The 17,416-nt window shown below is 43.6% G+C and overlaps 1 protein-coding gene across 1 annotated transcript; it reads right to left on the bottom strand.

The window, feature by feature from the left end:
* Positions 1-353: 353 nt before the first annotated feature.
* LOC133904849 (adenylate-forming reductase 06235) lies at positions 354-2,051 on the bottom strand. The gene has a single exon (XM_062346457.1). The coding sequence runs from the start codon at positions 2,049-2,051 to the stop codon at positions 354-356; it is 1,698 nt and encodes a 565-aa protein (XP_062202441.1).
* Between the last annotated feature and the right edge of the window lie 15,365 nt (positions 2,052-17,416).

Raw genomic sequence — 17,416 nt, 5'->3', positions numbered from 1 at the left:
TTCAAACAACCAAACACACCCTTATACGTTTATACATATCCATGTTGTGCATGCACTACATGTTTAACATCAAACACCCACAAACACGTGCCGCAACAAGTTTCTAATTAGACACAAGTATGTTATCATTGTATACAAATGCTTGTTTGGATATATGACGATTAGAGTCCATCTGTCAATCCCTTGGGTTTCGGTGAAGGAAATGAACTAATTTGCACTCCAACCCGAAGGGATTCGACCTTACCGCTGCCTATCCAAATATTCCCTGTAATGTTTTTTTTTTTTTTTTTTTTTGCTAGATTCATGCTCGTGCCAGCACAGAAATTGTTGCGTTCCGGACTCCAAGACTGGGGTCAAGAATCCCATATGGGCCCGAACGCCGGGATGCTGGCCTTGCGACACCCCCTGACGACGTCCCTGCTCCCCTCCGGGTTGCTCGTCACCACCACCACCTCCGCGCCCCACCGCGACGCCGCGCCCACGGCCAGCGCCGCAACGTCCGGCCGCCCCATCACGGCTGTGTCGTGCACGACCACGCGCCCGCGCAGCCTCTCGCTGCTGGACACCGCCGCCTTCATCTCCTCGCCGTAGTTCGCCTCGATGCCCTTAGCCACCCACACAAGCGACAGCTCCGCCGCGCCCGGCTGCATCAGGAACGACAGGAACACGCAGATGCCGGAGCCCGTGGCGACCATGGTCGCGCTACGGTACATGTTAAGGAGGTACGGCAGCCCGGCGAAGTGGACGCCGCGCACCCAGAGGTGACTGGGCGGGTCGGAGATGAGGCCACGGGTGAAGTCGCCCACCGCGCCGGCGAGCATGGCGTGCGTGTCCCCGCCGTCGGATATGATGCCGAAGGCGTGCCACTCGGAGAGCGGCGAGCGGCTGATGCGCCCGAGAAGGCCGGCTTTGATGCCACCTTGAAAGGTTATGGTCGACGCGTGCGTGGAACGCGCGGTGACCTTGACCGGCACGCGGCGCACGGTGAGCCACGGGAGGAAGGTGAAGAAGGTGATGGCGACGCAGAACCAGAGCTCCTGGTGCTTCACGAGGGTAGCGACGGTGAGCCTGTCGTATGAGGTGGTCGCCGGGTCGTAGCCGGCGGAAAGCACGACGAAGGCCCAGAGCAGCGCGAGCGCGCCCCAGCCGGCGAACCGGTGCGTTCGCTCGAACACGTTGTGGTGGAGGTGGCGCACGAGCGGGAACGCGGCCAAGCACGAGAGCACGAGCAGGCCCAGTATGGCCGACGCAACGCCGATGACCTCGCGGGGCGTCACGTCGCGGTGCTGGAGAGCCTGCACCAGCGCGTACACAAGCCACGCCAGCGACGACACGCCGCAGCCGCTGTGCACGCCGCCTAGCGATTGCAATATCGCCGTGACGCCAGTCTTGATGACGACCGGCACCCACGGCCTGCCGAAGAGCGCGACGGCGAGCCAGAACACGACGCGGAGCACCGCCTCGGAGCGGCAGAGCGTGAGCTCCAGGATGTTGCCCATGGCGAAGAGGGCGGCGTGCCCCCTTGCGTAAGGGAAGTGCCCGGTCGCCGCGAGCGCGAGCCCCATCGCATTGAGCGCGACGCACAGTACGAAGAGGCGCTTGTACACGGTGAACAAGCCCTGGTCCAACAGTATGACGCCGAGCCTCGAGCGCCCGGCCGACGCCGGCGCGCTTGACCTGTTGCTGGGCACGTGATCAACGGCCACAGCTGCCACAGCGACGGCCATCTCCTCGTCCGCGCCGACGGACTCATCGTCTGTGCCTTCGTCACCGACGTCGAGGTGGCAGAAGTGGCTGCTCGCGCGGCTCCACGACCTGCCAAAAGCGTGGGACTCTGGCGCAGCAAGGAATATCCTGGAGGACCCACGGCTGAAAGGCGCAGGGAGCCAGACCCACCGGCCGGCCATCGGGGCGTCCGGCGGCGGATGGGAAGGACGAGCGGCGGCGTCAAGGTCGAAAGGGCTGCCCGGTGACGGCTTGAGCTCGAAGGAGACGCCACGGCAGCTCGAGAACTTTGTGTGCGTGAGCTTGGCTGGGTCTTGCCAATCCATGGCGCCAACTACTCAACTAGGGTTCGATTCTTCGAGCAAAGAGCTAGGGCAAGTGATGTGTGATACTTGTCAATCCTGGAGTGGGACGTGTTGCTAATAGTAGCATGTATGCGTATTTATAGGCAACTAGCTTAGGTGTATATGCATGCTTGCTGCCACTGCAATGACTGCATGGGTTGAACTTTGAAGCTGTCAACAATACAGTTCATAGGTATGGAGAGAAAAATATTTAATTGTGTGAATCCTTCAAATTTTGGAATTTCTTTGGGTCTTCCTTTTATCATATATATAGACCAAAAAAAGTCAGTGAATCTCCGAGAGAATCCAATGATCAACACATGACAGATAAGCAAAATAGAAATGTCAACTGACCAAAGACAAATGCTAAACTTGTTAACTAGAGGTTGTTGTGTATACGAACCTCTAGAGTTTGGTGAAAAAAATCCATCTATATTTTGAATTACTGATTAAACTCCCATAAACTAATACCTACCATTTTCTCTAAAAGAAATAATGTGTACCACATATCTCACCACGATGCCTTTATAACATCGTTTATCACCGCTAACCTCTATTCTCCTCAACTCACCGCGTGTCCTGTCTATGTGCCCCTAGCTTTTCTGTCACCACCACCAACTTCAAAAACTCTAACTTACCACTGTAACTTCTCTGATGTTTTCCAATTCTATTCGACTTCTTCTCCATCGTAGACTGCTCAAAACCATTGGATCCACCGTTGAACAGTCTCTTGCCACCCCACAACCCTCTCCTACTCACATCTTGGGGTCTTATTGCCTTTTCGCCAACCCACTCACTACCTTGTATGCTTGTGCCTGGTGAACCGAATCCTAATTAATTAACCAAGTAACCACAACCCTAACCTGACGATGCTAAGTAAGAATATGCCTTCGGTGACAACCAAAACCGCTCTAGTCTCCTGGACATGCATGGCGGGCCCAAATATCAAGAAATGGATGATATTTCTCACAAACATACCATTAATGCTTATCAAAATCCACCATCATGAGAGTAATATATGGACTATACAGTTTTGGATTCCCTCCAAAGTATCGATATTAATGCAAGAGATTGCTTGCATGGGATGATCTAGATATGAAGTGGATCCAAGGCTACTCGTGTTAACAAATGGTAAGTGTATATCCCACATGAAGCTAACTGGCTAGCCATTCATTCTCTCTTCCACTACTATAAAATAGGTTAACAGTGTCGGTTCTAAAATCTCATTAGTACCGGTTTTGGAACCACTGGTTAAGCGGTACTGATGAGAATGGACTAGCAATGCCGGGCTTACAACTGACACTGATGAGGTTTTCTAGAAAACAAAAATAGGAAAAAATCCAGACAAACGAGCTAGCTCGATGCATTGAGGTGAGCCCCTGTCGATCCCACATGACGGAGCTCATCGTCGCCGCTGGGCCCCCACCGCTGCTAGTCCAGTGCTTCCGCTAACTAAGGATGCCGCCATCGTAGATCCTGCCAAAAAAAAAACATCGAGCCCGGCACCATGGATCAAGCTGGAGTTGTGTCCTCACCGGGCCGCGCTCGTTGTCATCGCCACGTGCTCGAGGCTGCCATCTCGATGCGCACGAGGCCGCTGATGCCACGCGCTCGCGGCCACCGTCACTGACACCGCGGCTCCCGCATCCCCAACGCCTATGCGACTGTCATGCTCACCGCCATCACCACGTGCTCGAGGTTGCCATCGCCAAGCGCTCAAGGCCACCGATGCCGCGCACAGCCGCCGTCACCGACGTCGTGGCTCCCACCTCCCCAACACGTTGCCATCAGGCTAGTGGTGCTGCAATTAACCTGGACACTATCCATAGCAGGAACCAATCAACCAATCCATAGATACATGCACACAATTACCAAAAAAAACCTTCAGCAGCTATTGTGCCCATCCCCGAACTCTGGCTAGGCCGGCACCATAGAGGGTCTTATGCGGCGGCTGTTCCATGGGGGGATCTTGGATGAATCATCAGCTGGTTGTCCGCAACACCGAGGGTCGCCGCTGATCTGCCCCTCCGATCTCGTCTCTGCCTCATCTCCTCCCTCTTCGACTAGGATGAGGGAGAGAGAGAAGGAGGAGGCAGAGGACGGCAGCAGCCATAACTCGATCAAGATCCCGAACGTGGAGAGAGAGAGAGAGAGTGGATGGGAAGAGCTATGGTGGAGAGAGAGAGAGTTAAGAACCGGTAGTGATACATTTTCACTGTCAGTTTTTTACAACCGGCAGTGATGAATCGCTATTTATGATAAGTTCTGTAATAGTGTTCCTTTCTCATGAATGGAATCGCGTATATTTTGTTATATATCTATATATAATAATTTTATTATTTATACAGTGGTATATAATGTTATTAATGTATATATGCCTGGCGGCTTAGGCGCTTAGCTACTTTGACCAACAAATGTCGCGTGGCGTTCAAATAATTCTGCCGACCTCTGCCTTCAGATGCGTGTGGCAATATATTTGGACGCTTCTCTTCTTGTTTGAAAACGCAGCAAATGGTCTGTGTATTTTTAACAATAAAATATAGAAGACATTGTCAACCATATGGACAATCGATCATGGAACTTACATATAGAAAAAAGAGGATAGATAAGATCGATCATAAGTCTATACATATTTAATTGTAAGAAAATGCAATATCATGCATGCTCTACCAACAGTCCGTGTAAATGTCTCCATACTTGCATGTACTACCAACAGGCTCTACCAACAGAGGCTAACGGGACGCTTTATTAGTGTAAATTCACTCTTTTATTTTTATTTTTATTTTTGATGGTTCACTCTCTATTCTTTATCTCATCAAATGAAAAATTGGAATTGGAAACATTAGTAAAAAAAGATATGAGTAGTAAACCCCAATATACATATATGATTCCCATCTTGTTGATTCATGTTTAGCTGGCTGTCTAGCTGAGATCTGTACTTCTGTAATTGGTTTTAGTTCATGGGGTTTCAGCACATTATATCCACTTCAACATATAATAGAAATACAATAGATTAATTTCCCATAAACCGTAGCCTTTTAACAATGGAATCTCACAGCATGACACATACTGACACCATTACATGTATACTGAGAGCGGTGTGGTAAACCTCTCTATATATCCAAACTGCGACAGAGAAATCCGCTCACAGAAACTAATGAATTGCCAGATGAAAATGATGATCAAATTCGTTATGAAAGTTACTTAAATCTCTGCTTCAATGATGGCAGGAGAACAATAAATTTGAACAGGTAAGTAATGCTTAAAAAAAAGCAAGACTTGATCTGTGGTAAAAAGAGCGCAGTAGGTAGGCGACTCTTCAGCTTTTTATCAGCACACAATAACGAGTCTTTCTCCGAACAAAGGAGGATCAAAATCCTTTCGATCCTTTACGACATATGCTAATGGATAACGATTACCACATACACACAACGAGAAGTTAGTACTTAGTCCTAATGGCTTATGAATACTTTTTTTCAAAAGGAAATGGGTCATCAAGTAGGCTGTAATGTTTGAAGAGTACAATTCTAGTTTTTATTTTTGAGTAAGACTTTCTAGCTAACCATTAAAAGGTTGTTAGATTTGGTCTTAGAAAAGATGCTCTTACTAGAAATACCAATTCATACAGTGTAAATAGCTCGAAGCAACTCTCACCACATATTTTGATGAATTGGCTTGACGGGTATACATATATTTATATCCACCAAAACTCGTAAGTTCAATACTGGCAAAAATTCATAGTTTTTGATGAAGCATGAAATAAATTCGGTTATACCTTACATCATAGGGGCTGTTCGAAACATAAAGCATGTGTATTTTGAGTAATATCTAGAATTTGCAATGCTAACATCTCAATTATTCAATTCTTGCAAAAGAAAAAAAAAAGTCAGTTATTCCGATCATAGCTGAGCTGTATGCTTTACAGGTCAATAAGGACTTGTTCTTGCAGGACATTCGCTTCGCTGTAATGAACGGCTGCCTTTTGTGCTATTGGTCATTTTCAGTATGCAGTTAGTTTGTTACTATATAAAACTCTGACCTATGAATTTCAAAGAAGTTTGTCGTATATAGCATGTACGAAACTGTAAACAAGTTGAGCACAGGTTGTATGGAGAAAGTCATACTTCATTGAATATTCCCATTTTCTGACACAAGACTGCCATTTTACTCAGGACTCTGGACCTAACATGGCAAAAATATAAAAATAGATAAGATATGTCATCGTATTTATTAAAATAGATAATATATTGATATATTTATAAATTTAGTATCTGTATTCGATACCTCAAAATCCGAAAACCCGAATTCGGTACCTCAAACACCGAAAAACGGCTTGCCCCACTGTATTTGACACATGAGGTACCGAAAATGGTGAACAGTACCGTATTCGGCACCTGAGCTGCTGAATACGGCCTCTGCCGTGCGCCAGTCTCGCGAGAAGCTAGGAAGCTACAGTAAAATCTAAGAAGTAAAAGAAGTGCAATTTTTTTAATGTAACTCATAATTTTTTTTATACAAAAATAGTCCAAAAATTCTAAATATTTTCATGAGTAAACTAAAGATCACTAGCAACCCATTTTAATTAGTTTGATAAAAAAAACCTGAGCTAATATTTAATTAAAATTCTCCAAATAAGTAAACTTTTATAAATTCTAGCAATATTTAATGCCTCATATAAATTCTCAAAAATCTATAAAAATTCACTAATATTCTTCTCATGTCGTGTTCTATTTTATAAAAATATTTTTAAGACTATGTTATTTGGTGAAAAAGTGAGTTCCTTTGTAATGCTCCATTTATATGCATTTTTATCATTTCATATGATATTATCTTTTTAATTTAATTTAAATAAAAATAATTCAACATGAAATGATAAAAATTTGTCTTCACATGTTTATTTTTTAGCACAAGGTCATCATTTGAGAGGCAAAGATGGAAAAATAGACAACATACATCGGTGTATTTGCCAAAATAGACAATATATTGATGTATTTAAAAATTTAGCACTCGTATTCGGTAACTCAAATTTCGAAAAAAAAATCCTGAAATAGACAGGGTTCCAAAAGATCCTCCCTACTTAGTGCACTTGGGATATTTGCCTTTCCTCAGAGAATCAGGGCATGAAGTCTTAGTGCGATGGGCCCTCTCCCGCTTCTTTTCCCTCTCATACTCGCGAGCTTCAGCCGCGGCGTGCTCCTCCACTGCCTTCATCATGCACTCCTCCTCCTGACGCTTAAGCCGTAGTTCCTCCTGCTGTTGCTCGTACTCCCGACGTTCGTATGTTTCCCTTCTCCACTACATGCTTATTTAGATCCACTGCTTCTGGTCGTCACTTTGCTCCATATCCAGCCATTCTATGAAGTCACAGAGAGGTGGAGGAGACTAGACAAATGAAAGAAGATGACAGATTAATAAGACAGTGCATGAAATCATATAGAAAGTGCCACATGAGTGATGTATTGTCGCTATACCGGTGAGTACTCGTACGGTCTATGTCGAGGCTTGTCACATATGACGAAGCGTAGACCATTAGTGTAGGAGATGTCCTGAGACTCACAAAGCCTACAAGGGTCGCCACTGAAGCATATTGGCGGTTTGACCCATTGGGGAGACTCGGAGCATAGTTGTAAGATTTGGAGCATAGTTGTAAGACTCCTTGAAGCTTCCAAACAGTATCTTCAATGCCTTTTACTTCGCTCGCCATGCGGTGTGGTAATTGCTCAGTGTACCTATCTTAGTCTTCACCTCCTCCATAATAGATTTTGGTGACAAACAAATATCCGTGCCAACAAGGGTAATGAGGAGTTCAGCTATGAAACTCTCATCAATGGCATGGCTCACATTCCTAATAGCCTCTTACTACATGTATGTGGGGTGTGTATACTGATCATAGATAGTTCTCATATTTCGGTTTATGTGCTCGAACGAAGTAAGGACAAATCAGGTGCTTAATACACCTGACCTCATACTCCGTAGGGTTAGACCAGACGTATTTGTGGTCCCTTCTTGTCATTACAGTATAGTTGCTAATAAAGTGGATGACCTTCCTCCTATTACGAAACTATTGCCTGACCTAGATATCCCTATTCTGGTATCCCCAATTAGATAATGTGTTATACTCAACGACAGTACAATCCAGCAAACCAGCACCACAAAAGTACTACATCGTCGACACCGGGTCATCATTGTTAGCATCTTCTTCATTCTCGCTACCACCGGCTTCATCATCCATGCATCCTGCATCTACATCAAAAGGGTCCACTCTAGCTCCCTCCCTACGAGAACTGCCCTCCCCTACATTCCCTCCATCCTCTTCATACATCACCTGCTGGCCTGATCCTTCCACGGTAGTCACTGCATCACCATGCACCAGTTGTGGCACCATATTTACGTACACCCCCATATCAAAGTTCTCCTTCAATATCTTGCGTGAGTACAAAGCCTATGCGTTGTTTCTTCTCATCTCGAACAACGTATGGATAACGACCGAGTTGTTTGGAACAACCTGTGGCCGCACACCCTCCAGGACAACAATATGGGATTGCTGGTTTATATGCAAAAGGCTCATAACATGTGATTTCAGGTCATCTAGGTTATTAGGTACCTCAACCGAACTCTCTATATACTGGCAGTTCTGAATTGTTATGAGTCTCTCATGCAAAACTGTGTAATGTTCTCTATAATAAATATAGAAAGTCATATCATATCTGATAAACAAACGTACATCTAATAAAATTACTACTTAGATGTATGCACGATACACATGCTAAATATTTAAGTAATTAACAATTAATGCTAATTAAATCATCATTATTGAATAAAAAATGAAATAATTAATATTCAATATTGAATTAAAATATTATTTAAACTAACATGAAAGTTATATTGAGCAAATATTCAATCTCATTATAGATTGACACTGCACTATTAACCTATTCATAGATTTTTTTTGCTGAGTGAGCTGAGGGGAGTAATGGAACAAGACATTAAAAATATTCCTCTATTTTACTTCATAGTTGCTTCTTTTATTTAACTAAGGCTAAAAGTTCATGTGTGCATCACTATTTTAATGGGTTGTATTAAAAAATAATTAAACCGATACACACCACTATTAATTAAAAAACAATTTGACAATTTATCAGTGCATTGTGATTTGAATCGAATCTTTCTGTCAAACCAAAGTTTTTTGACTAATCAAATTCACGCTAATTACTATTATATAATCTACTAACTTAAGCAAATAATTACTATTACACAACATCACGCTAATTACTATTATACAAATTTACACTAATTACTATTACACTAAATAAGCAAATCATATTCATATAATCAAACTAAGCAAATAATTGAACAAATATAATTAAACGGATTAAACACTCTACTTACTCTAATTACTATTATTGCTGCAAGTACTAATTAAAAATATAATTTAAATACTTATTGTATATCGCGCTGCTGCTCCTCCTCGTTTCGGGCTGATTCTCCTCTCCGCACACTGCTACTACTCCTCACCTCATGCTACTTCTCCTCTCCTCTCCACGCGTTGCGTTGCTGCTTCTCCTCTACTCTCATCCTTTACTCGCACTTCTTCTCTCCTCTCGCACTGCGGCTCGTGCATGCGCTGATGCTACTCCTCACAAGCGCGCTCACATTTTATAGCGAAAAACGACAGCGCAAGGATCACTAATTACCGGGGATAGCAGAGACACGAAGTGACGGCGAGACAATTCGACGTGACCGCACGTTGAAAGCAGAGACACGATGTGACCGCGTAGTAGGCTGGGCCGTATTCGGCACCTGAGGTGCCAGGTGCCGAATACGATACTGTGCACCGTATTCGACACCTCACATGTAATTTTCGGCACCTGAGGTGTCGAATATGGCACTGTTGCACATATTTGGCACCTCCGGTGCCGAATATGACCCGGGCCCACCGTTCCAAGGTTTTTTCGGAATTTGTGGTATCAAATACGAGTGCTAGATTTATAAATACACCGATATCTTGTCTCTTGTAGCAAATATGGTGACATATGTTATCTATTTTTCCATTTTTGCCGACCTAACAAAGGTTCTTCGTTGCAAGGAATTAGTAATTGAAAGTTTATATCCGCATTAAAATGTACATTGCAAAATATACAAGTCCGTATGTGATTGCCTTTAGATTTTATATAGATCAACCTTCAAATGAACTCCTTATGCGTAAGAATGCCAGAGAATCTTTTGAAGTAGTTCCTTCCACACGCATTCGACCATTTCAGCAGAATTCACCCAGAACTGAATTATGTACGGATAAACCAAGTTAAAATGTGCTTTGATTTATATCTGATGAGTGATTAATAAAGTTGTCGATTTGGTTTGTCAAATTTTGGATTGCTTGAGCTTGGTTTGAGCATTTGGATTATGGACTAACTGGAGTTAGAGTTGAAGAAATGTGTTTGCTTGTCTCATAGTGTACAAGTGACGGATACAACTTGATGGTCGATGGCGAGTGATCGGAGCTAAGCGTGTGCTTGGTGCCGGAGGATCAAGGAGACCGGGTGGAGTCAAAGGTGATCCTAGCTATATACGTGGAGGTCAAGCAAAGCATGAAACAGAGGATGAAGACAGCATGTTGATAAAGTCAAGCGAAAGGGATGTCGGTATAAGTGACAAGGTAGCCCGAGGGATCGAGAGCAGGATAGACTTGTCGGCGGTCAAGATCGTAAGACGGAGTACACATGTCGACACAAAGCGCTTGCTTAAGGTGTAAGCAAGTGACGAGTCACACTTTGAGAAGTGTGCAGAGGGTTTCATGGTTGGGCCTCAAAACCGTAGGAGGACTGGAGTAGTATATGACACCATCGTGAAGCTTGCGTCGAGGTGAAGCTAAGTCGTTAAGGCATCACGGCCGCTCAATGGACGGAGCAAGAAATAGACCAAAATACCTTCAGTGGTAGGTAGGAGTGTAGTACGAGGTATTTTGGTAACAAGCTAGAAAACTTAGAGATCAAGTTTTTTAGGCCTATAAATAAAAAGGTAGGGCTATGAGAGAGTTTGAACTAACTATTTGAACCCATTGTGCTACCCATTTGAGAGTCTAATGATAGGGTTTTAGAGTAGAGAAAGGATGAATACTTAGCCTATATAATATGCGTGATTTTTTAGAGGAAAATATTTATAATTTGCTTAAAATAGGGTTGATCTCTTTGAGTAATAAAGTTTATATTTTTGCATATACTTGAATTCCCCTCCTTCTAGTTTTCCTCTATTGGTTCCCTTGTTTTTTTTTGTTGCAAGTTTTCAATCTTGGTTGCGATTTTAATTTTCGTGCTTGAGCTGAATTTTTTTCACCTTGTTGGAGTTAATCTTCTAGTTTCTAGATGCATAAAATTCACATACAAAAGTACAGCATTGTGTATTAAATTCATTTGCCTCTAATCCATCAACTTGGAGGTTTTCTTCACCCGATGATCATCTCCTTGAGTTTTTGGTGTTTCTCCTAAAGATCCAATTTTTGTATGAGGTTGAGTCATAGATTGGTTTGTTGATCAGTGTTGGTTCATCAGTGTCGATTCAGCCAAAACCGATACTGATTGAGTATCAGTGCGGGTTCGTACCAAAACCAGACATCCACATGTTCATTTAGATAAAAACCGGCACTAATAACCTAGCATCAGTGCCAGTTAGTATTAAAAACCGGTATTGATACTATCAGTGCCAGTTTTTAATACTAACGGCACTGATGCCATGTATGGACCTGAAAATTATTTCAATTGGATTTTGGCTCATCGCGTCCGCCGTCCGCGACTCTCTCCATCCTTATCTCTTCGTGTCGCGTCCGTCTCTCTCCCCATTCTCTCTCTTGCTCCTCCCCTCCCCATCTCCTTCTCCCTCCCACCGCTGGCCTCCTCCCCTCCCCATCTCCTTCTCCCTCCCACCGCCAGCTTCCTTCCCTCGCCCCTCCTGCCCTCCTCACCGACCTCCTCCCTTAACCCCTCCCCACCGGCATCCTCCTCTTGTGACTCCCCTCTCTCTCTTGCCTCTCTTATCCCTCCCTCTCTCTCTCTCTCTCTCTCTCTCTCTCTCTCTCTCTCTCATCGAATCCAGGGCGAGTGGTGCCCGAGCGGGATCATCTGAGAGCTAGCGGCGGCCAAGCACGAGCAGTGGTCGAATGGCGATTGAGCTGTGGTCGAGCAGTAGCAGAGTGAGCGCCGCGGAGGAGGAGCAGAGCAAGCATGCGGTGATTCTTGTTCTTGATTGGGTTCTGTAATCTATACTCGTGTGATGATGTGTGTTAGGCTCGGCGATGCAATGGAATGGATGTCGAGGATGATAGTCCGAAGAGATTTTTTTTGTCGTCGAATTGGGACTCGAATTGGATGCCGTGGGCTCTTTTGTGGCGGCGAACTTCAAGATGCCGCATTTGTAGGTGTGCCCAACAGTGCCAATTTCCTCTTTTTTATTGTCTGAAAATACCAACAGTGCCGGGTGGGCAGTCAGCACTGATAGTTACCAACTATCAGTGCTGAGTATCTTGTGCCGGTTCAAAAACCAGCAGTGAAACCGATTTTCAACCGGCACTGTTAGGCCTTTTTGTAGTAGTGGCGCTATGGAACCTAGGGTTCGATTCCAACCATGAGACCCACCTTTTGTTGGATTTTCAAATTGGTTTTTGAATCGGAACTTCCGGGTTGATCCCGAATTTTTGATGTGTTACTTTTTGTGATATTTCTACTTGAGGTGCATTGGGCGAACAAAGAGTAGGCCATCTATTTTGTAAGAAATTTGTAAGGCACCTATTCACCCCCCTCTAGTCGCCTATCTCGGTCCTACAATTGGTATCAGAGCTGGTTTGATTATTTGTTGATCTTAGCCAGCTTTGTGATCCTTAGGCGACAATGGAGAGAAGTGGAAAAATTATGTTCTTTGATGGTTGACATTTTTCGTACTGTAAGGTGCACATGAAGGCTTATCTCCCAAGCCAAGGAAGTGCAATATGGGAGATTGTGGACTCCAACTATGTTATTCCTATTGCTCGTTCATTTCCAGCCTAGATTGAACAATATGAGGCAAACAACAAGGCTCGTAATATATTATTCACTAGCATGAGTCATAATAAGTTTGATAGAGTTTAGCACCTCCGTACTGCTCACGAGATCTGGTCGACTCTTAGTGTCTTTCATGAGGGCACTAACCAGATCAAGGCCAGACACTAGAGCACGTACAACCAGGAATACTAGATATTCATACAAAACCTTGGATAGTCTTTGGATGCACGGGCGGGCTCATGAAAGCCGCACGGCTTACAGAGGTATGGGCAGCACGGCATGGGTAAAGAGAGAAGGGAGAGAGAGGGAGAGGCGGAGGCCGGTCGGGGATATTTTCCATGAAGGAGGCGGCTATTGCGGTGGCGAGCGGTGCAGTGTCGCGCTGGAGGAGGAAGGAGAGGCACAAGCGGGCGGCGGTTGAATGGTTGGCACACGTACGGTGTAGCAGGCACACAGACGCGCGAGCAGGTGGGTAGGCTGTCGCGCGGGGGAGCTAGGTCGGCAGCACGATTACAGCTCAGGCATGGAAGAGAGGGGGAAGGAAGTCAGGCCAGCTGGACTGCTTGCTGGGCTGCGTCGGGAGAGAGCGGGGAGATTGAGCCCACGGAAGAAAAGTAAAAGGGAAGAGAAAAATTGGTTTTGGGATTAAATTCAAATGAGAGACGTGAATTTTAATTTGACTTTAGATTAGGATCAATTCAATGGGGAAATTTGAATTATGAAATAGAGGTAAAGCCTCAAGATTTGGGAGATGATTTCGAATAAAAAAGATTTGAATTTGATTTGGATTTGAGTTGATAGGAATCTAAAAATAGATTTGAATTGAGAGACATTCACTTCAAATCTCCACTCAAAGAAGCATAAAAGCCATAAATCAATCGTGTATGAATCAATTTAATGTTGGGGTAAGTTTTAATAAACTTGGTGCAACTTGAAATACTTAGTCCACTTACATATATGAATGTATACCTACTGGTATATATACACTCATATACATACACATACTTCCTTGACTTTAGTTAGCTTAATTAATCATAAAAAAATTAATTTGGAATGAAATTTGTAATTAATTAACATGTTTTAAAACTCAGGATGTTACAAACCTACCCCACTTAAAAGGAATCTCAACCTCGAGATTCGGAAAGCTCATCGAAGAGATTTGGAAACTCCTTCATCAGATCCTCTTCGCGTTCCCATGCAGTTTCTGCTTCTATGTGATTACTCCATTGTACTCGGCAGAACCTGGCTGTTGTTCTTCTGGTTTGACGGGTTTCCACATCCAATATTTGGATGAGTCTTTCCTTATACTGAAGATCTTGTTGTAGATCCATGACTTCCAAGTTAACTTGTTCCTCTGGAACCCTCAAACAATTCTTTAATTGTGAAACATGGAACACATTGTGTACATCAGGCATTTCCCTCGGAAGAGCTAGCTTATAAACCACTGCTCTAACCATTCTCAATACATCATATGGTCCCACATATTTAGGAGCCAATTTTTTGTGAACCTGAAACCTCTGAGTGCCTCTCATTGGGGATACCTTGAGATAGACGTAGTTTCCAACTTCGAAGGTCAAACTCCTCCTTCGGTTATCGGCGTAACCCTTCTGTCTGCTCTGAGCCACTTTTAGATTCTCCCTAATCTTGGTGACTTGTTCTTCTGTGTCCTTGATCAATGCAGGTCCAAAGAGCATACGCTCTCCTACTTCTAACCACAGTAGAGGTGTTCTACATTTCCTTCCATACAATGCCTCAAAAGGCGACATCTTCAGACTAGCTTGGAAACTGTTGTTGTAAGGGAACTATGCAAATGATAGACTTTTTTCCCAGTCTTTTCCGTAAGTTATCACACAAGCTCTCAGAAGATCTTCCAAGATTTGGTTTACTCTTTCAGTTTGACCATCAGTGTATGGGTGGTAAGTAGAACTAAAGTCCAATTTAGTTCCTATGGCAGTATGCAAACTCTTCTAGAACCTTGATGTGAACTGGGGTCCTCAATAGTAGATGATCCGACTTGGGACCCAGTGTAGCCTCAGAATATTGTCTACAAGCATGCCAACTTGTCTCTACTATAGTTCATCTTGACAAGTAGGAAGTGAGTCACTTTAGTCAGACGATCTACTATGACCCACATGTTGTTGTTACCCTTCTGAGTTCTGGGTAACCCAACTATGAAATCCATACCAATTTCATCTTATTTTCATGTTGGAACCTGCAATGGTTGCAGTAATCCTACTAGTGTTTGGTGCTCTGCTTTGACCCTTTGACATGTGTCACACCGAGCGACAAACCCTGCTATGTCAACCTTCATTCTTGTCCGCCAATATTTGGTCCTCAAATCCGTAAACATCTTGGTACATCCAGGATGAATGGAGTAGAGTTGTGGGCTTCATCCATGATTAACTCTCTAAGATTGTCCTAATCTGGTACACATAACTGATCCTTGTACCATACAGTTCCTTGTTGATCCACTCTGAACTCTAGTGCTTTATCTAAAACGAGATTCTTTTTTATTTTCAGAACATCTTCATCTTCTGATTGGGCTTCATGAGTTTTATCTCCCAGTGTTGGATGTAGCACTAGGGTGTGAACTTGCCCTTGTGTTATGTGCAGATTCAAACGTTGCATTTCTAAGAGGAGTTCTGCTCTTAACTTTGCTTGAAGACTATAACCGTAAACTTTCCTGCTTAAGGCGTCAGCCACCACATTAGCTTTGTCTGGGTGATATTGGATACTTAGATTGTAATCCTTTATCTACTCTAACCATCTACATTACTGCAAGTTCAACTCTGACTAAGTGAAAATATATTTCAGGCTCTTGTGATCCGTATAGATCTCGCACTTATTTCCAAGAAGATAGTGCCTCCATATCTTAAGTGCATGCACAACCACTGCTGACTTCATGTCATGAGTTGGGTAATTCTCTTCATGCGGCTTCAATTGCCTGGATACATAAGGCACAACCTTGCCATCTTGCATCAAGACACAACCTAAACATTGGCGTGATGCATCACAATAGACCACGAAGTCCTTTTAGATATCTGGCAACTTTAGCACTGAGGCGGTAGTCAGTCTCCTTTTGAGTTCTTGGAAACTCTCTTCACAGGCTTCATCTTACCCAAACTTGGTGTCTTTCTGGAAAAGCTTGGTCATTGGCTTAGCTAACTTTGAAAATCCCTCAATAAATTTGTGGTAATAACCCACCAATCCAAGGAAGCTTTTGATTTCTTAGACATTGATTGGTTGCTTGGACAAAACAAATTAGAAGCAATTTTCAATCCAGCCAACCACTGCTTCAACTTTCGAAGGGTCCATCAATACTCCTTCTACTGTTAGCACATGTCCAAGAAAAGCCACTTCTTAAAGCCAAAACTCACACTTACTGAACTTGGCGTAGAGCTGATATGCCCTTAGCCTTTCCATAACCATTCTCAGATATTGTTAGTGCTCTTCAGTACTCTTTGAGTAGATAAGAATATCATCAATAAACACTATCACAAATCGGTCCAGTTCTTCCATGAACACCTTGTTCATTAGATTCATAAAGTATGTCAGGGCATTAGTCAATCCAAATGACATGACTGTAAACTCATACAATCCATACCTTGTTACAAAGGCGGTCTTCTAGATGTCACTTTTCCTGATCTTTAATTGGTAGCATCCAGATCTCAAATCTATCTTAGAGAAGTACTTGTCTCCTCTTAACTGATTGAACAGATCATCAATCCTTAGTAGTGGATACTTGTTCTTGATGGTTATCTCATTCAAGGAACTATAATCAACACACATCCTTTGACTTCCATCTTTATTTTCTATAAACAGAACTGGTGATCCCTAGGGTGAAGAACTAGGTCTAATGAAACCACTTGCTTGTAATTCTCTGATCTGCTCCTTCAATTACTCCAGTTCATTGACTACCATCCTATAAGGTCTCTTAGCAATCAGGGTTGTTCTGGGTAAGAGATCAATAATGAACTCTATGTCACAGTCCGGTGGCATACCAGGTAATTCCTCTTAGAGTACGTCTAGGTACTCACATATTACTGGCATATCCTTTATTGGCTGGGCAGTTAAGTTACATACCATTGGGTCAGATTTGGGCCCCATAGGCTCAAACTCTACTTTAATTCCTTTATGATTGACTAGGGTAACTTTTCTACTAGCACAAGCTATATTGCCTTCGTGCTTGGTTAACCAATCCATTCCTAGTATGACATCTATTCCATTTGAATTCAGAACAATTAGGTTTGCTAGGAACTCTACCCCACTTAAATGATGTTTAACCCAAGGGCATCCAAGGTGACACAAGATATTCCT

Source organism: Phragmites australis, chromosome 2 (genome assembly GCF_958298935.1).
Source record: "Phragmites australis chromosome 2, lpPhrAust1.1, whole genome shotgun sequence".
Classification (NCBI taxonomy): Eukaryota; Viridiplantae; Streptophyta; class Magnoliopsida; order Poales; family Poaceae; genus Phragmites; species Phragmites australis.
Note: the sequence above shows the minus strand (reverse complement) of the source record. Positions and strands in the feature narration are given on the sequence as shown.

What these genes read in the sequence shown, in the direction of transcription:
- LOC133904849 (XM_062346457.1), bottom strand. Translation starts at nt 2,051, where the DNA reads ATGGATTGGCAAGACCCAGCCAAGCTCACGCACACAAAGTTCTCGAGC.